The sequence below is a fragment of the Nematostella vectensis genome, chromosome 7 (assembly GCF_932526225.1).
Source record: "Nematostella vectensis chromosome 7, jaNemVect1.1, whole genome shotgun sequence".
In the NCBI taxonomy this organism is placed as follows: domain Eukaryota; kingdom Metazoa; phylum Cnidaria; class Anthozoa; order Actiniaria; family Edwardsiidae; genus Nematostella; species Nematostella vectensis.
This window is the reverse complement of record NC_064040.1, coordinates 5,086,687-5,107,192: the sequence shown is the minus strand read 5'-3', so window position 1 is coordinate 5,107,192 and position 20,506 is coordinate 5,086,687. Positions and strand designations below refer to the sequence as shown.

Sequence of the window (20,506 nt, the reverse complement as noted above, 5' to 3'; positions counted from 1 at the left end):
AATTTGCGTTAATGGCCCGTAATCTATTACCAAACTTTTTCTTACGGCCATAGTTATGTAATACTGTAGTAGAGCGTCTGTACAGACAAACCACGTCACCTCTACTGCTACATCTTATTGTTTCAAGGAATTATTGTTTTCGATACTGAGCAATTTCCCTGTAATATCATAGTTGCCGAGGAGACTGGGTTGAGATTGCGTCTTTTAAGGGTCATGATTATGTTGTATCAACCCATGTTTTCCAAGTCGTGTTAACCTGCAACTGGGTATTGTTTCCATTGTTTCCGCGTCGTTTCCACGTCGTTTCCACGTCGTATGCTTTATCGTATGTTCACTTGCACCTGGGTCGTGATTACGCCGTATCGTTTCGTATCCACGTCGTGATCACGCCGTATCGTTTCGTATCCACGTCGTGATTCCGCCATATCGTTTCGTATCCATTTCGTGATTCCGCCGTATCGTTTTATCCACGTCGTGATTCCGCCGTATCGTTTCGTATCCACGTAGTGGTTGCGTCGTTTCCATTTTGCTATGGGTCGTTATAAACACCGTGACTTAGCCAATCCACTTTTTTTTCTGCTTCGTGCCTACGTTTAAATCTGGGCTCTTTTTCGACATGTCACTCCGTTTCGAGGTTGTAGTTCTGTCAGAATGCACATTAAGATTTGTCTGGCTTTTTCCATTTTCGCATGTCTCCTAGGTCATTTTTTCTTGTAAAAAAGTGATTTGTACGACTTGTTTAGTGTTTTGCCCTTTGATAAGATACCAAATAGGATTGTAAGAAACACCTGCATGGTTATTGCTAAAAATAAATGATGGTAAAAAGATAAGGGACGAGTTGCTGGGAAACATGCCAAATCTAATGGTGTTTTGTATTTATGGTGAGAAGTCACTTTTCGCAGGTCAGGCTGGGGTCAGTCCATGCAGAATAAGAAAGAAAGAAATGAAAAAAAGTAAATAAAAATAGACAGTAATGCCTAAAGTATACTTAAAGCGAGCAAAATTTAAAAGGGGTAAATCAGTTTTAATAGGTTTTGCTAGACACCTGACAAAACATGTTTTACACTGAAAAAAAATTGCATTTCTCTCACGCCTCGCTTCTGATGGGAAAATAGGTGAAAGGAAAACTGGATTCAGAAATGATACGATCTACCTGCAGTTTAATTAGTTTTCTTTTTTGTCAAGAATAAAGTAAGAAATAGGAATAGTATAGGGACCCCTCCCCACCTTTTTCCTGAATTCAATCAAAACATTTATTCGAGAGTTTATGTTTCATCTAACGAAGAGAATAATGGTTAGTGTGTCAATATAAATCGAAGTGAACTAACAAACCAGATAGCTGTATAGATTTAAAAAGAGAACTTCTAATACTCAAAAAGAAATTATTAGTTAGTCATAAAGGAGTATTTAGCGTTTTCTGAGATATCAAGTGTCTCATTACACCGGATTAACGTAAAGTCTGTCGATCGCTCAAATGAAAAACGTAAATGATCACCTGTTTTTATTTTTCCGTTTTGTTATTGGGTCTTTAATGCTATTTAACTAACACAATCTAAAGGTCCTTTGACTTGTCTCAAAAGCTCCAGCATACTACCGAACCTGCTATTCTTTTCTCAATTTTCTACGCTTTCTTTCGCTTTGATTAAAGGACCATCGATTTTGCAAGTGTGTGTTTATAAACGATGGCGTTTTTTCAAACTGTCAATTAAATAAAGGAAGGCAAGTGTCAGCTCATTGATACCGTCATACGTCAATTCTTCGTGTTATAAAGGGACCCGTTATTGAAACTGAAGCACATCTCTGGTCTAGCGAATACAACAGAGACGCCTAGGTTCTCAAAGTCTTCATTCAAGAGCTCTGATAAGCATGTCACGGCCAAACGCAACAGCGTCTGACTATATCTGCTACGGGAGCGTTTCGCCCTTTAATATAGGAGTGGTCGCATTTTCTTTCGGTACGGGATTGGTGACGACATTATCAAATCTTCTCCTTTTGTGCGCGATTTACAGAAACCCTCAGAGAAGTCTGCGTACACCCTCGGCCATCCTGATCACCAACCTGGTCATCTCTGACTTCTTGACGGGGCTCGTGTATTGTAACATTGCCGGAACGTCGACCTACCTCCGTATAACGGCCAACAATTGCGGCCTCGATGTACCCGGCGATACACTAATGGCGCTGTTTCTATTCGTCAATAACTTTACTATCACAGCTATGTCCATCGACCGCCTTATCGCCGTCACTTGGCCTCTGTCCTACCGAACCATCGTCACCAACCATCGCGTTCTCGTACTCATCGCTTGTGTCTGGCCCATGGCCGCTTTAATGGCCTCCCCGATTTTCATCAACAGAAGTGTCAAAGATTCTTTCGAGAAGTTCGTCTACCCCCATACGCACATTTCTATCCCCCTTCTATTCCTTACGATTACGTATATCTACGTCTTTCAAAAGCTCAAGCGACAACGGGAACATCTACAGCGCAACGATGAACGCTCCGAGCAAAGTTTTTTAAGGAAGAAAAAACGAATTGAGAGAGATCGACGGTTAGCTTGGACCCTGATTTTTGTGATGTGTTCTTTCTGGTTAGCAGCGCTGCCATATTTCATTGCGTTAAAACTCTTTATTGGCCTGGAAAAAGGCAATGACACAGCGCGGAAGTTCTGGCAGGTTGCGTCGCGATTTGTCGTAATTAATTCGGCGTTGGACCCGTTGATATTAGCGACAAGGCTACCGAACATCCGTGAGGCGGTGCGGATTGTTCTCGGCATACGGGGAAGTAGAGTAGGCGGGGCCATCACGCGATCTGTCACAATGACTGACCACTCAGGAGATGAGGTGCAGCATTGATATGGTTTGCACGTGATCCTCACGTGACACGTAGAATGTGAGGGCGAACGCGTCATGCTAGCGCGAACAATGAAGTGCGGTTGATCAATGACAGAGTCAATGTTGTATTATATCGTTGAGGACTTCGTGTGAGAAAGCGAAGTTCGTGTGAGATAGCTACTCACATGAAAAGGATATTCATTGACAAATTATTACAAATAGAATAAGTATAATACTGAAAACGAGACGAGTCTCACCTGGTATTCACGTTAAAGCGATATTAAAAAACTAATTAAAAGAAAATGATCACACTTCAGGCAAAGGAGAGGATAAGTGACTACATATACATACGTGCAAGAGATACATAAGACAATAAGGATATTGGTTCTTGTAACAGGAACAAATCAGTCAGAAGAAAAGATTGCAACACACAACTATGAACGTGAAGCTGTTACGTGAAGCAGTGATTCACTAATGACGCACACTTGCAAGCTCGTGCCACAGAGAGTGGGCTCGAACAAAGAAGAGAGATAATCGGACATGAACAGCAAATAGCGTGTAATCCATCGAAGGTAGCGTGCATGTGCAAATTCATAAATCATAAGACGAGGAGGGAAGAGCAAGCAGCGTAAAAGACGTCACAATTAAAAAGACAATTCCTCCTTTCAAAGAAGAGGAGGGTAAACGTGAAGAGCACAAAGAGAATTGAACGACACGCTGTCAGGAAAAGAGAAAGAAACTCAAAACTGTGTGATGTGTATTTGCTGCTGTGGTATTGCTTATAAGATAAGGAAGAGAATTTCATAACAAATGACAAAAAATAAGATAAGTTTAGCAACATAAAAGACATGTCAAGAACTAACTTCGAGTTATCTGCGAATGTGAACAGTAAAGAACTCTTGACAAATAGTATGTATAATAGAACGGAAGACATATCTCCTTAGAGCTAACAGAGAAACAAAGGGTATTTGAAAAGGGCGGACCGTACGTGGCATCACTCGGACTATTATCCGTGACAGACCCGCGTGATATCAACAAAACTAGCCACGTCAAGACGTGATATAATTAAAATGGAACATTAATCTGTGGGCGCCGTTATTAAGCTTTAGGAAATAAGGCACACGCACATATGTAGGTGATTTGTTAGTTGTATTACTGATTTTAATCAAAACTGTTTTATTACGAGTTAATGATGAAATTTTATCGGCGCTAATAAATTTTTTGATTGTCAGAGCATCATTTGATATTCCGGCACCTTATTGTCTTTATTTTCACGTTTTGGTCTAAACTTTCGGACTCTCAAATGCGACAAAACAGAAATCAAAGGCTCTGTGAGCCAACTCGTGAATGCAAATGTATTTTCATTATTTTCTTGAGTGCATAAAATATATACACCAAGAACAGTATAGTTAATTATTATTATAAAAAGTAAAAACATAAAATAATTAAAAAAATAGCGCTATCAGTGCGGTTGCTGCGGTCGTAGACAAATGTCCGTACCGCTAGACTAACATCGCATTACTGAGTCGGCGTGTAAGGGCGTGTAACTTAAATTAGTTTTGCTACTATTGATATCGTACGGAGCGAAAAGCTTTTTGCTATCATGTCAAATTTCAGCATATTATTTCCGGAAACAAAATAAAATGCCCGCAATAATTGATCACGCTACATACAATGTGTTTATGCATGTTAACATTATAGAAAGGCGCAAAATCGGTATTCGATTAATAAACACAGAGTGTTTGTACGAGTTTTGTTTGTTACTAGTTTAGTTGATTGGGAAGAATTGTGAAAAATTAATATGTGGAAATCTATCCTATTCTATTTTGTCCTTGGAACATAGTGTTTTTTCTTATTACCCTGCAAACAGAGACCCAGCTAATAAAACCTTTACCTGATGTTTCTCGGACTTAAAAGTCGCAGTTTTGGCTAGTCGCTCTTTTAGCACAAATTTAAACAAACAACGCGAAAACTCAGAGACGCGAATCCGCAAGTTCTAAAACAAAGAGAATTTAAAGCTTTGATAACATTTTACTTGTTTTGTTTGCAAACTAACAACTTGAATTGGACCAAGAGACCATGATGTAAGAGAACGAATCCCCCGTATTAGGGTATGTTCCAATGATGTCGTCCGTGAAAGCTATTATTAGACCCCGTCCCCACGTATCCGTTTTAGTTTGAAAACGTCATCGTTGACCACACGTCATCTTGGTGTCCTTCTTGTTTTGCTGAGTTTGCACGAACAGTTGATTTAGCTTTTGACTGACTAAAATAACATATCAAGCACAGATTTGATGAGGATTTGCCAGAAGAATAATTAGACTACAATTAAAGCCGCATTGTGACCAGTTTACTTCCGGAGGTCCGACGGAAACCTCAACCGTTAAAAGACAAAAGAATCTATTAAAATCCGAGATATTTAATAGGCCATCCGCTCTAAATTATCAATCACATCCTCAAAGAAACTTCCAATAGACACACTGCTTTCAATATTTTGAACTATTTTTCGCGTTTTCCGTTAAAAATCATCGGATATTGTTACGCAATCGACCGGAAGTAAACTGGTGACAATGCGGCTTTAAGCCTTAAAGTCGACGGATATTTTGCCAACTTTGGCTAGAAAATAAAGGGAACTGTAGGTGTATTTTATATTTCAAACTGTCTGCGCGCGCTAAGTAAAAAAATACCTTGACAGAAAAGCTAATACTGTAAAACAATCAAAACAGGTTATTAAAGGTTATGTCCATATAACTCCAAGCTGTTCTGACCAAATAGGATGTTGAGGAAATGGAAAGACAAAAATTCCTACAATCAAATTCCAAACCCTCTAGCAATTAGCCTACCTTACGTTTATCTTTTCTTGTAGACCACAGGCATAACGCAATACCGAAATCAGATATCGACCAAACAAGTTTGAACAGCGAAGAAAAACTCGGCGCTAAGCTGCCGCCATCTTTGTTTTTGTTTCAAAATGACAGAAACAAGAGGAAGTAGCGGGGGGGTTAGGCCACGGGAGCAAGGAATTCAACAATCCCAAATAAAATCCAAGATTGCGCCAGCTATTTAATCCTTTCACTCCTGGGTACTTTTGAGCAAAATTGTAAGAAAAACAGACTGAAAACAAAAAACCTCCCCCCCTATCTCAAGTCGCTAAGCTACCTAACCCAAGACGGTATGCCTTGAAGTTTCCAACAATGCACTGCGGTGCCTTTTCTTTCTAGCGATGGCACTGCTACAGCCTGTTGCTTACAACAGTTTTGCTTGTAATTTGCTTAAAACTTACAGCTTTTTCACATCTGGAGAGTGCCTTGGGACATCATAAAGTCCATTTGGCCATAATTAATGCTGTGCTTATGGGTGTTTGCACGCTGATGTTGATTCAATGGGATAATTCCTTGTTTGGGCTTTACTGAGTGAGAAAGGAATTTTCTAGTGAATGGCCTCATACTCTCCAATGATGTGGACCATCTTTGCTACCCAACCTTATTCAAAAATTGTTTTCAGGCTTATTTTGGGCTCCCTGGACCTGGAAATGTTTTGTTTGGCTTTGGGGCAAAGAGACTTATAAAAAAAACTGTTATGATTATGGGGGAGGAGTTTTTCCGCCTCTCTGTCAAGGTGCTTCCAAGACTCCCATGATGCAGTGCAGGCATGCAATTTAGCCTAAAGATGGTGACTCGCTTCTAATGGAGGTTTTAGCATTGATTATTGTGGCTCATGGCTGTAAAATGGGACCTGACAATAAAGGTATCTATTTGTGACTTGGTCTGTGTTTGCTTGTCTCTATTTGTAGTTCGGAATTTTGAGTCTTTTTTGGTAAGACGTGTTTTCAGGTTCAAGCATTTGTTTACGAATTGGAAATCAAGTTAGATATTTTGAGAATAAAGTCAATTCTATTACATTGCTTGGATGCGCTTTTAAAGGTCGTCTATGCCTTGGAGGAAACCATGAGTATCCTAGTCTTGTGATGCTTGGTTTGCATTTCTGACGTTTTGGAGTTTGGCCTATATTTTACAGGCGCCTCATGGCGTAATAGTAATGAAAGGGTTAAATCTCGATAACAAAAAAAAACGCTTTAATGTAAACTTCTCTCTACTTTCTAAAATTTCGAGCTGGCTGCATGTATACCATGTATGCTGGCTGCATGTATACCATGTAGCGTTGGAACAACACTAAAGCAACTATATCACTGTCGCAGCATTTCCTTTCTATTAGAAATTTTAGTATAGTACTAAGCTCTAACCGTAAGATTAAAGCCGCATTGTCACCAGTTTACTTCCGGTCGATTACCTAACAATATCCGATGATTTTTAACGAAAAACGCGAAAAAATATTTCAAAATATTGAAAGCAGTGTGTCTATTGGAAGTTTTTCTGACGATGTGATTGATAATTTAGAGCGGATGACCTGTTAAATATCTCGGATTCTAATAGATTCTTTTGTCTTTTAACGGTTGAGTTTTCCGTCGGACCTCCGTTAGTAAACTGGTGACAATGCGGCTTTAATACCGGAAGTTTACAGAATGATCTAAGGATTGCTGTGTCGCAAAAGCACAGAAAGACCACAAAAAGTTTACGGATATTCCATCCAACCATCCGACGATCGAGTGACACAAAAGTCCCTCCAATAACTCGTAAATGCTTTGCAAAGCATTCTCAATACGGACGTTCCAACTATTTTTTTTAGCTTGGCGCATGCCCCCACAAACCCTTCTTAGACAGTCTCCTCGAACAACATGGTCTCGAGAATGAATTAACGATTATCCTTAAATGTTATTTGACCACTGAATTAATGATAGTCATTAATTCATTGTCATGCGCAAGGCGCGGATGCTAAGGTGTTGTTGATCACATGGTTGACTACTCAAGCATTGAAGCAAGCGAGGATGACTGGTAAGCGAGGTCAAAACCTTTTGAAATACTTGGCTTAAAACGATTTGTTTTGTCAATTGTTCATTGAGCGTGAAATTTTTATTCAAATATTTGATCTCTCGTTTTGACAAACTTCGATTTCGTAGTTCAAATGCGGGAAAAGTATAAAGAAATCCTGATCGATAAGTACGATGATCTATCACGTGTGGACTGCTTCGATCGTTCAACGTGATCCGAAATATTTCTGAAATAAGCTTACAAAAGCAATGGAGCATATATTAGCTACCATGCGATAATACTCTCGTCCATGGTCCCCATACAGCTGCTTTAGTTCAAGAAGAAAGGTTCCCAAGTCAAAGTTGCACGTCTAAACCATCCCTGTTACATTATCTTCGGCTGCTAAACTGTTATAGACAAGTTGGCTTAAATATGCGTACCAAATGTACTAATATGTTATTATAAACCAAATATATATTCCGAATACCATGCTTTCTATCAGCGCTATTTTAAAATTCAGGATAAATTGCAGGAGTGATATTAGACATCTATTTAGATACTTCATCCATCCTTATGCAGGACTCCCGGATATTGTGATATTATCAGATAGTTTCTAATCAGATGCTATTAGATATCCATTTAAAGATACCCTCAAGATACCCTCCTCCTCTATGCGGGACCCCGAACTCGATATTAAATATAATTATCCTCATTTTTACTAAGAGATTACATTGCCAGCAATAGTTTACACAGAATATATAAAAATATAGATTTTTTTAGTGATATGTTATGAAATTCTGTTTATGGTAATGTTATGCTTACTTTACAGGCCATGCAAACTTTACAGGCCATGCAAAAAAAACCTTTAATATATTGTAACACATTTTATTACTTTTTTATTAAAAGACAAACCACAAACACCAAACAAGAAGATAGTACCACGGCTTAAGGTATGACATACAGTGTTTGACTCAATAAGAAAGTCTCATCTTTTTTATAATTTATCATGTTTATAATACTGTATTAATAGTTACTGCTAGTCTTCTATGCATCATGTTTGTGAAATTAATTACGCTAAAGATTGAAAATTGCTGCTCTTTTTTCTCCAGGTATGCGCATAGAGTGATGGGATAGCCTCTATTGTAACATGGAAAGCAGACATTGTCCTGAGCATTATCTGCTTTACATGTCACAATGGTGGCCATTGTATTGAAGCGGATTGTCTCCAATTGATTCTGTGTGCATACCTGGATAAAAAAGAGCTTTGTTCTTAGTTGTATGATAATTTATTTTATTAAAATTTCTGTTTTTATTACCATAGGCCTGTCCAGAATGTGGTACAAATTGTCCTACTGCATGTCGCAGCTGCAAAAATGAAAACTGCTCATACATTTTTGCAAAGAAGGTCAAGTCGAACCATGATGCTATTGAAAAGAAAGGGACAACCAACCCAACCAATCAAAAAGACATGATGTATTATAGGGTGTGTGATATTAACAATTACAATAACATTTTTCATTTATTATATACCAAGTGTCAAAGTTCACGTTTTCTAGTATCTAATTTTGGTAGAGGGTGCATCACCTGAACTTGAAGAAATTTGACGGTTTCCCCAGGCAACAATGATGGCAACAGTACAATTTAAGTTCTGTGAATTAAACTAAACCGGAAGTCACACAACTTTTGCATTCATTCATGTCAATATTTACAAATGGTTTACATAGAGTTTGCTTTTTATTCCCTCACATTTTGCATTCACATTGTGACACTTTCTATGATAATAAAGCTTTCATTGACTGGAACCTTGGGAAAGCATTGTTTTGTGTTAAAATAGGACAACAAAACCTGCTGTTTCCCTCAGTCCCAGTCAATAAAGTGTTAATTAATAGGTTTTCTTAAAGGTGCCAGCTCAACCACACTGCGCACCATGTGCAGATAAACGTGTGTATGCAGAACCACCATATCGCATTTGGAACCTCTGTGTGTGAGCAAAAGAAGGGTAAGGTGCCAGCTCAACCACACTTTGCACCATGTGCAGAAAAACACATGTATGCAGAACCACCATATCGCATTTGGAACCTCTGTGTGTGAGCAAAAGAAGGGTGGACAATTATCCAGTGTTTCCCAGTATGTTGTTATTTTGATACTTTCAAGGTGTGGTGCACATTGGGTGAGTTGATCCCTCTAAACATAAATAGTAAAAATGCCAAAAATATTTTACATAAGAGATATTGAATTCTCCCCTTGGGTTGCAACACCTTTTCAAAAATCTCTGAAGACGGAATCGTTTTGTGCGGTATCTGGTAGAGCATGACTGTTCCCTTCAGATGCCTCTCACACCTAAGTTTAGGTGTAAGGTTGAATGCAATTTTCACCATTGTATGCCTCTGAATGGTGAGTGTGCCTAATTTTAAGCCATAATTTAGCCCAAGATTTATGTCTGCAAGAATGGTCAAGGATTACATAATTAATAAGTTATCATTTTGCATGACACAATAATAGCAATTAAGCGAATACATGCAGGCATGCACACTCAGCAGTCTTCAGATTATGTAATCAGTTTATTATGTTGCAGCTAAAGGTAGTCTAATAATGTATCCTTAGACTATTGCACTGTCAGCTTAAATTTAAGTTCTGTCCCCTCAAGTCACATTCTTGGAGCATGTTTCAAATTTCATACTCTGGCCTCACAGCATTGCATATTTATTTGATTCTAGGCAGACGTCCTGCATCAGAAACACCAAAATGACATTGTCATTTTGACATTTAAAAAACATGGTCTGGGCACAACAGTAGAGTGCTATGGCACAGAAGGTGCCGGTGCAGCCTTTGTTGGGCACGAGGGAGAGAAGCCTGCCCATGAACTTGGGAAAATGGTTAAGAAAATGTTTGAGACGTTTATGGAAGGTGAGACTAAGGACTGGGAGACCACAAAACATGGAACCCCTGGTCCATGTACCACCTCCTTGGACCACCCCTAAAACTGCCTAAAAGCTGAGACAAAATGAATTTGTGTGAATAAATCTGGCACATTAGAGACCCTAAATGTCTGATACAGTCCAATATTTAATATAACAGCAGTCTATGTGCCTCTACCGCCATCTTGGAACATTATCCACTAACCATTCCTAATGAAGGGTATAAGAGGAATATATGTTGTAGGGGTGTAAAGAATGTCCCCACCCCAACCCATTCTCCCATATCCTTTATAAAGAGTTTGCTATTTGTTTTTCTCTTCTCACTTCAAACTTTTTTCATTTCTTACATAATTGATCTTGACACAATATCAAAATTTGTGTCCGCTCCACTATTTTATCAAAGCATTATTTCCATTTTCAAGTTTTAGTTGCATTATTGAATTTACAGTAACAAAAATGTTTGGGTAATTTTTAATGATGGCCGAAGTTGTTGAAAAAGGTTGTTTAAGCTTTGTTTTTTGTGTTTTATCATTGTCATTATTATTGTTATTCACACAACTGGCTTTCAAAATGCTATAAAAAATTAGTCACAAATATGACTGAAAATGTTGAGGAAAATGATCAGTTGTACAAGTGATCCATAAAAGTCCAATATCAAACCATGTTTTATGATACCACCCGATGTTTTTCTTATTTCAAGTGGCTCACGGGTAATTTTCCAGAATTGCTTACTGTTTCCAAACTTGTGTGCTATCTGCTTGTTTTTGACCTTGTATGATGTTCAACGCTTGCAATCATAATTTAATTTTATAGAGCCATCATTAAATTAAAATATTACAGCAAGTACCCTGCTGGTTTCTTTCTCTCAGCCACTACTCGCAGGGTATTTTCATATGGATATCTTATAGGCAAACCGCTGTATTTCGGTTAATATGCTACCCTCGGTAATTAAAGATTATTGTATTGTATTGTTGTTGCATTTACATTTTTTTCATTAACATATCATCGGTTTGGATATTTTTAAAAAGACATCTATATGCAGTCTAATAAAATGTAATGATGGCTTCATAAAATTAACTTTTACTAAGGTTGAACATAAAATCGGCAGGTATCCACCCAGTGTTTTGAAACAGTTGCAGGTCACCTTAAGCACAGAAATGAAAAGGAAGAAGGAAAAGAAAAGGAAAAGTAGATACATCAAAACTCTAATGCAGTAGTGTATTTATTTGCAGAATACAGGAAGAAAAACAGGGTACCTGATCCAGAACCACCACAACCCTTCAGTTTTCAAGATGGTGCAACAGGTGGACCAATGCTAGGCGCACCTTCAACAGCTATGCCACATGCTGCTGCTGCCACTCCATCTAGCACAACACAAGTGCCACCAGCACCTACAACATCTGGGCAACAGCCACCAGCACCTACAACAGCTACGCCACAGCCAACAGCACCTACAACAGCTACGCCACAGCCAACAGCACCTACAACAGCTACGCCACAGCCACCAGCACCTACAACAGCTACGCCACAGCCAACAGCACCTACAACAGCTACGCCACAGCCAACAGCACCTACAACAGCTACGCCACAGCCACCAGCACCTACAACAGCTACGCCACAGCCACCAGCACCTACAACAGCTACGCCACAGCCAACAGCACCTACAACAGCTACGCCACAGCCAACAGCACCTACAACAGCTACGCCACAGCCACCAGCACCTACAAAAGCTGGGCAACAGCCAACAGCACCTACAACAGCTACGCCACAGCCAACAGCACCTACAACAGCTACGCCACAGCCAACAGCACCTACAACAGCTACGCCACAGCCACCAGCACCTACAAAAGCTGTGCCACAGGCTACTGCTACTCTTTGTAGCACAACAAAATCTACTTTGTCAGCATCAGCATCCCCACCGCCCTTCACTGTCACATCTAAAACAGGTATTCTTTGCAGGCACAACCGAAATAAAACAATATAGATCTCCTACTTGAAGATTAAAGAACAAAACAATATACAGTATAGAGCTAATAACACAGACAATCCATAGAATAATAGCATAGAGTGGTTTTCATCTACCTGTGATACAAAGTTTGACAGGAGCAATAGTGTTAGTTGTAATGTTCTGATACTGTATTTGACTAGGGCTATACTTCGGTTTATTCCGACATGATGAAAAGAGCGATCTGATAATATACTCTTATGTGTACATTGTACCACTACCACGAGCAAATTTTGATACTTGCACGTTTTTAGAATTCTCTTTGCACATACCCTGGGTACCAGAGGCTCCGAGCTTCAAGGCGGCGACGATTGCTTTGATCAACTCGTCGTACTTTGCACGGGGATGTGGAGGTTGATTTGGGTGCAGCGGCTAAATTTTGAACTTGATGAGATGCTTTTAAATCAAAGAAATGGCACTAATTAACGTGACTCAGCTGCACGCCTATGCAGCATGCAACTATAACTCAATGCAGCTACGGCACGCTAAGCAGTACATTGCGCGAAAAGTTGACATTTGTCGAGTGCATTTTTTTCTGTAAGGGGGATAGTCATTTTGTTAAATATTTGACACCGGTAGCCTCCTCCAACCTGTTTTGCAAAGATATCTATTCAGTTCTATATTCTATTTATTTTTTGCAGATACGGTAATGTATAAAAAGGATGATATCTGGTTGGCTGCTGGGATTTTGATGCCACATTTAACTACCCTCCATGGCCATGAAATCCCCCCGAACCATGTGTGTGTTCAGCTCACATCAGTCAAGGATAACGTGGAAGCCCCTCTTGTTTTAGGGAATAGCGTGGAGAACAGATATTTGCAAAAGGGGATGTTCTTTGCTCTACCAAAGGATTCCTTGTGTAAAGCAGTAATGGTAGGCCTGAACAGGTTAGCTTTACAGAAATTGTGTTGATGCACTAAACGTTTCTCCAGCAAATCATGGTGCCCCTGTAAGTTATGACTTTGTTGGGTTTTATTTGGCTGTATATCAAATAAACCTCCATACATTACCTGGCTATTTGCGCACTTACTCTCAAATGATGCTTTGCAAGTTTAGGAGCTACATCGGCCATCATCCACGTGTTGCTGGAGAAACGTTTGCTAAAACAGGTGTTAGATTTACCACTTGGCTTAAATTGCACCCTAGTTCCCAAAGTTGTGTGAGGAACTTAACGATTTCCGCATAAAAATAATTTTATAGCAGTTTTCCCCTAACCTTTTGCGCAAAAACTGGCTATAAAATCATCTTGAGAAGGAAATCGAGAATTATATCCAGATAGACATATTTATTTCGCACTTCTAGCAATGTTCATATAGTATATCGTTATGTATTTGAGGGAGCAGGCCCCCTGGAATAACTATTCAGCTAACGGAGCCAGGGCGCTCAAAGTTGGTGTTTCATCTTCATATTTTTTAAATATTTATTCATCGGTGACTAGGGTGCAATTTAAACAAAGTGATAAAATCAAAACGTTTACCGCCAAGAAATCCCGAATCGGACTCCATACCTCTGTTTTTCATTAAAAAAATATATATATGAAAAATAATTAGAAATTGATGCACAAATTTACACATCCGCGTAATTGTATCTATAAAGATTGTTGTGGAAACCACTCTATATCTACATTTTTAAATTAGCCACTTACTCTCTGATTGTCCCTTAGTAAGGTGATTATTTATGATTCTGAGACAGCTTAGATACAAGATATATTTTTACAAAAATGTAATAAATTCATTATATAAATTTATTTTATTTTGTACAGGTAGGGGCTTTTACATCAGTTACAGTTATTACATTTTGATGTCGCTGTCAATTTTTTCACTTATCAAAGTGATTATTTTCTGAATATTTAACAGCAGAGATTCAAGATGCATATATCATATATTTTTATAAAAATCAAATTATTTAAATTTCCGAAATAATTACTGCTGTTTTCTCAATTCTGTGAACTCTCACATGTAGCACTGAGGCTTAGTGACGTGAGGCAGGAGGTGGGTTTAACATTGTAAATCATTAGCGAGAATTCGCAGAATCATGGAAACTGCAGTAAATTATCAATTTTTTTAAGCTTTACTTATGGAAGAACACTTTTTATGAACTTATTTTTGCAAATGCGCGAGTCCCTTTCCCTTTTATATCATTTATACACCTGCCTGTTTTAGACTTCTTCTCTCTTGCATTTGAAAAGTGGAACAAACTTTCTGCATTTTAACAAAGAGCTCTCAGAACAAAAATGGTGACCATTTGCCAACTTCAACTCAAATTATTTGTACCTAGGGTTTGAGCACCAATCTATGGAGTGCAAAATATTTATATTGCCATTAAACTAAAAAAACGTTTCTGTGATTTCATGTATTGGGATGACAAAGGCAGCGAAGTATTACATTGCCGCGGTGCAATTTTGACCATGAACCACCATTCTCCCAAATGAAAAGTGTTCTCCTTTTTTTAAAAAAATTGTAATGGTTTTTATTATTTTTACAGAGAGAGATATCTATATTGAAGAGTTATTTTTATAAAACTATTTATAAATATGTCATAAAATTCACAGAACACATTATTAAAATAGTACTTTATTACAATTTTATTTACAAATTCCTTCAAATATCTAGTTTTGTTGACATTAAATAAAAAGTAAAAACAAACATTTGTTCAATTGCTGAATCAAACACAAATCACAGTATCCAACTTTGCGACTCTATTATTCATGTTCAAATGATTTTAATTATACCATAAAGGACTATAAGCTACTTCCTCGTTGTTCCTTAACGTTTCCTAGTGCGAATCAAATGTTTCCGTTGGTACAATCATTTATTCCCTAATACGTTTATACCATGTTCAAACAGTAAGGAAGCCCCGTTTCAATGGATGTTTGTTCTCGTTGACTCCAGAACTATTTCAATGATCTTGTGATAAATAGGTTAATCAAATGTTGGGTGATATTTGCAATTTTATTTCGGAATAACTCAAATCCCGGCACCCAGAATTGGAAATTGATTAGTAGGTGCAATAAGAAATTGATACGTAGTCACCTAACGGTAAGGGGGGCTCCCACAAAAAAAAGGCGTTACTTCATACTGCACATTGTTTTAATAAAATATTTTAAAAAATAAAATTTTTGCTATCTGCAATTAGAAGTATTTTGCTTTCTTTAATTTTAATTATTTAAAAATAAAGTCCCACGCCTACCTTGCTATCTCTTAGGGGTCAATTTTATTTTTCTTATCGAGCACCCCCGTCATTTTTTGTCATTTTGAGTCCTCCCCCTCCCCGGGCATATAACAAAATGACCGTATAACAAAAAGGCCGTAGCGTCGTGCACACTAGATATAACAGCGTTTTATCGCAAACGTAAAAGTGAGAGAAAATGCACAGGAATTTTGTAACATGTTAATATCGCTTTATTTATGTATTTTCGTGCGCTCATTTTAGTAAATTTTAGCTTTCGATTGAATTTTGTTAGTGTGGCGCCGTACTTTGTCGCTAGTGTGCACTAGACTTAAATAAGATATAAAATAAATAAAATATTAAACTGTGATGATGACACCTCGCTTTTGTAAACCCATACCATATCAGGCCCCACTGTTTCATTTTGCATTGGTTGCACTATTTGAGTTAATCTTATTATATGCAAAGCGGTTTAAAGGGGCTATGTCACGCTTAGTAAAGCACAATTTAAACAAAGTTATAAAATCAAAACGGTTTTTCTACAAACCTAGATGGATATTCCCAACGAACAAACGGTTCCTGGTCTTGTTAAGCTTGGGCTAAATTACGCTATAACCGTGACGTAGCCTCTTTAAAAATGCTTCAATCTTTCTCGGGCACGGTATTCCTCGTTGCACCTTCTACAGAAGAAGAAGTCCAGGCAAGCATGTGTTGAGCTATTTCCCATGTTAAGGCACCTCTTGCACTCACTGATGTACTTGGGAGAACATCTCTCACGGCAAAATACATAGAAGGATTTCTCTAGAACTGGACAGCAGCATTTTCCTCGTTCCTTGGCACCACAAGCACGGCATTTTTCTATCATTTCCACATCGGGGTAAGGGTACATGAAAACATCTCTTTTGAAGTAGCCAGATAAAATCTTCCGCATACTGTAGATATCTCTTAGAGTCTCATAAGGGAGCTCACCAAACGAGATTCTTCTTATGGGAGATACATTGTATGACCTTAAAATGCCTCCCCTTTCCATGAAATGCAAGAAGAAGTCCAATTTCATTCTATTTCCCTTATGAACTAAAAACCGTACATAGTCCTCTTCAATATCCTCAAAGCGAACTTCTTTCTCATCTGCCTCCTCCTCATCAAACAGCCTTCTCACAAACGTACTACCCTCTTCAGTTTTTTTATACGTATCTACTTTCTCAGCTACCGCTTCCTCGTCGAACAGTTTCATCACGAACCTGTCCTCTTCAGTTTTCTTATACATATCTTCCTTCTCAGCCATCTCCTCATCCTCCACCATCTCTCTCTCAAAACTGTCCCCTCCAGTTTTCCCATTCATCTCATCCTCTTCAACCATCTCCTTGTCCATCTCTTCTTCCTCAAGCATATCACTTACTTTCACCTTATCGTTTTCATTTCTCTCCCCTGACTCTTTTCCCTCTGTTTCATCCCCCTCCTCACCAAACTCTAGTTTCTTTTCATGGCACTCTTGTTTCTCCTTTTTTTCAACCTTTGTTTCATCCTTTTTTCCAGTTTGATGTCTGTATTTGCGCAGAGACAGGTTATGTTTATTTTTCAAATGGTGACGCAGTTGCAAAAACTGTTCTCCACAAAGAAGACACATTTCCATTTTTCTGCTACCATCTTGATCATCTTGGTTTCTGTGACTCAAATTGTCATTTTCAGCTCTTGAAACACCTCTGTGTAAACTTGAGAGGTGATTGTCTAGCCTCTTGAAGAATTTTCCCCTCTTTGGGCAGGTAGCAATAAAACATCTTCCACTTTTGCCCTGTGGAAAAATTTCGTTTCGTTAACAAAGGAAACCTTGAAAACTATAATCTAGCTAAAAATAAATGTCAGTTGATGCAGTTTGTGTAAATTTACCATTGGCCGAAAATTTTTGGAGCATTTGTGAGTTTTGTAGCTTATAGCCTGAAAAGTTAAAAGGTGTTTATTATAAAAAGGTTTCACTGTATCTACTTTTCACTGGCTTGTTTACACTTCAATACAAACATTTCTGTATTACATTTTTATTTGATACTGATAAGATACCATATGGCATCCTGGAAAAAAAGATTGGGCAGTAGCAACCGAACTCCCCCTGACTCTTATAACCACCCTGGAAATTATGAATTGCCACCACCCACCCTGGATTTCCAGCCAATTTCTTTCTAACCACCTGGAATTTACCCACCCTGGACTGTTACATTTTAGGAGAACTACATTGGAATTTTGCATCTGCTGTAGGGTACCCACCCTGGATTTCTATCCTGCTCTATTTGATGTAGTCAGCCTCTGTCTGACACAATGGAAATCCCTTAATGGATTTTTTTTTCAATTTATATCACCACCCTGGATTTCATGTTTACCCATCCTGGTACTTTAAATAACAGAAAAACCACACCATGGATCTGTTAGACCCTACTAGACCATGTTCAAGAAAAGTTGGCCAACTAGAAAAAACATTTGGTAACTCAAAATTTATTTGAGAAATCTGTAAATACATTTTATTTATTCAACTTCCACCACTGGTGCAGAAGGTACAACAGAGCTAGGCTCCAAATCAAGTACCCCCTTGAGTGTATTGTTAGCAAGCATTGCAAGCACTGTCACTGGGGGTGGTCACTGCCAGAGGGTTTATTGCGTCCCCAGTGGTTCTTTTACGTCCCTTCGGTCCAGGTTAGTGTAGTGCAGCTCGAAGAGACGGGACCTCCGGTTTAGTGTCCTTATCCGAACACGGGAGAATAACTTCAACTCACTTGTGACACAAATTCGAAGCAAGGCAGGAACTCAGAGAAAATCCCCAGTTTGACCAGGGTTTGAACCTGGGCCACAGCGGTGAGAGCACACTAGGCCAATCATGCCTCCATTGTTCACCAGTGTACACAAACTTGAATGTTCATGTTTTGATTGTGACAAAGTGTAAATATATGAAAATAAATAAAAATAATGATGCTTTTGTAAATAAAGAAAATTATAAGCAGTAGCTTTTAGGACATGCATGCAGTGTGCACAAACCTTAGACGTTAATTTCTGTTGGCCTAAATGAGGCATAATGCACTAGTCAGTGTAAACCAGTCGAGTCCCCGCATATTCCCCTGCGTGTTGGGGGTGGCATTGACTGGTGCATAATATATTGATTTGTATGGTATTTAAATGAGTAACCTTACAATTCAGGCAAGCTCACTGACTGGTTGTAAACAAACATTTAAAAAATAGCACATTTATACATATATCGACCGTTAAATTGATATAAGTAAATAAGTATAAGCTTAAATAGCCGAGACAGTCATTGAACTTTTTATACATCGTGTGTAATCGAACAGACAGTGATTATCTGGACTGCATCTGAAAGCACAATCTTTACTTACAACTTGACCACAAGTGTGCAGTTATATCGAATTCACTCACCTTGGAAGGGAAATTCCCTCGGTTTCTTCTACGATTCATAACAACACCAACCACTTTTGACACTTTCTAGCCAAATTTATGCACATGCGCGCATGCGCGATGGTTATGCAATCTGACAAACCCCCGGATGATGAACATATGTCACATCGTGTCATGCACCAGAGTGCGGCAAAGTATCGCAGGTGTGGCAAATACACTTTTTTTTATAAAAACCTTTTTTATTAGGCTCGATTTCCAGCTCGTTTCTGTGAGCCCGAAATACATGCCTAGCGACGGCTGGAAATCAAGCCTACTTTTTTAAAAGAACGTCCAGCCTGAGATTTTACCGAATTTTAAGAACATGCCTAGGCTCAGATAGCAGAATTTTTTTTAGTCCTGATGCGTTTTAAAATGCAGAATCAAATTGTGCTCATAACTAAGTCAGTGCCGATTAATTTTTTTTTTATTATCAAGTTTTTAGTCAAAGCGGGGTCTATTATGGATGCTGCTAGTTAAAACACCCATATTCTAATGTGCAATTACTAAGTCGGTCCCGTTTTCACTTTTTTGATTTTTCAAGTTTTTTAGTCAAAGCGGGGTCTTATTTGAATGCTGCTAGTCAAAACACCAATATTCGAGTGTGCAATAACTAAGTCGGTCCCGTTTTCACTTTTTTGATTTTTCATGTTTTTTTAGTCAAAGCGGGGTCTTATTTGAATGCTGCTAGTCAAAACACCCATATTCGAGTGTGCAATAACTAAGTCGGTCCCGTTTTCACTTTTTTGATTTTTCAAGTTTTTTTAGTCATAGCGGGGTCTATTTTGGATGTTGCTAATTAAAACACCCATCTTCTAGTGTGCAATAACTAAGTCGGTCCCGTTTTCACTTTTTTGATTTTTCAAGTTTTATAGTCAAAGCGGGGTCTATTATGGATGCTGCTAATTAAAACACCCATATTCTAGTGTGCAATAAAGAAGTCGGTCCAGTTTTCACTTTTTTGATTTTTCATGTTTTTTTAGTCAAAGCGGGGTCTTATTTGAATGCTGCTAGTCAAAACATCCATATTCTAAAGTGCAATAAAGAAGTCGGTCCTGTTTTCACTTTTTTGATTTTTCATGTTTTTTTAGTCAAAGCTATTATGGATGCTGCTAGTCAAAACACCCATATTCTAGTGTGCAATAACTAAGTCGGTCCAGTTTTCACTTTTTTGATTTTTCAAGTTTTTTAGTCAAAGCGGGGTCTATTATGGATGCTGCTAGTTAAAACACCCATATTCGAGTGTGCAATAACTAAGTCGGTCCCGTTTTCACTTTTTTAATTTTTCAAG

The 20,506-nt window shown here is 38.4% G+C and overlaps 3 protein-coding genes across 7 annotated transcripts; 2 read left to right on the top strand and 1 right to left on the bottom strand.

The window, feature by feature from the left end:
* Positions 1–77: 77 nt before the first annotated feature.
* On the top strand, positions 78–4,573 carry LOC116611769 (trace amine-associated receptor 9). Its single transcript, XM_032372315.2, has one exon. The coding sequence runs from the start codon at positions 1,867–1,869 to the stop codon at positions 2,845–2,847; it is 981 nt and encodes a 326-aa protein (XP_032228206.2). The 5' UTR covers positions 78–1,866; the 3' UTR covers positions 2,848–4,573.
* Positions 4,574–7,440: 2,867 nt separating this feature from the next.
* Positions 7,441–15,263, top strand: LOC116614757 (vegetative cell wall protein gp1). Of its 4 annotated transcripts, none has more exons than XM_032376128.2 (6): positions 7,441–7,718; positions 8,601–8,644; positions 9,016–9,177; positions 10,412–10,601; positions 11,845–12,558; positions 13,259–15,263. In XM_032376128.2, the coding sequence occupies exons 1-6, from the start codon at positions 7,712–7,714 to the stop codon at positions 13,528–13,530; spliced, it is 1,389 nt and encodes a 462-aa protein (XP_032232019.2). In that variant the 5' UTR covers positions 7,441–7,711; the 3' UTR covers positions 13,531–15,263. The 4 variants fall into 4 exon arrangements, with proteins under 4 accessions (XP_032232019.2, XP_032232018.2, XP_048586405.1 ...); XM_032376127.2 differs by lacking the exon at positions 7,441–7,718 and adding an exon at positions 7,737–8,139; XM_048730448.1 differs by lacking the exon at positions 7,441–7,718 and adding an exon at positions 9,596–9,796 and having other exon boundaries at positions 7,737–8,644.
* LOC125556676 lies at positions 15,174–19,297 on the bottom strand. Of its 2 annotated transcripts, XM_048730450.1 has the most exons (3): positions 19,201–19,297; positions 18,549–18,679; positions 15,174–17,578 (listed from the first exon to the last, which is right to left on the bottom strand). In XM_048730450.1, the coding sequence occupies exon 3, from the start codon at positions 17,417–17,419 to the stop codon at positions 16,418–16,420; it is 1,002 nt and encodes a 333-aa protein (XP_048586407.1). In that variant the 5' UTR covers positions 17,420–17,578; positions 18,549–18,679; positions 19,201–19,297; the 3' UTR covers positions 15,174–16,417. The 2 variants fall into 2 exon arrangements, with proteins under 2 accessions (XP_048586407.1, XP_048586406.1); XM_048730449.1 differs by lacking the exon at positions 18,549–18,679 and having other exon boundaries at positions 19,201–19,290.
* Between the last annotated feature and the right edge of the window lie 1,209 nt (positions 19,298–20,506).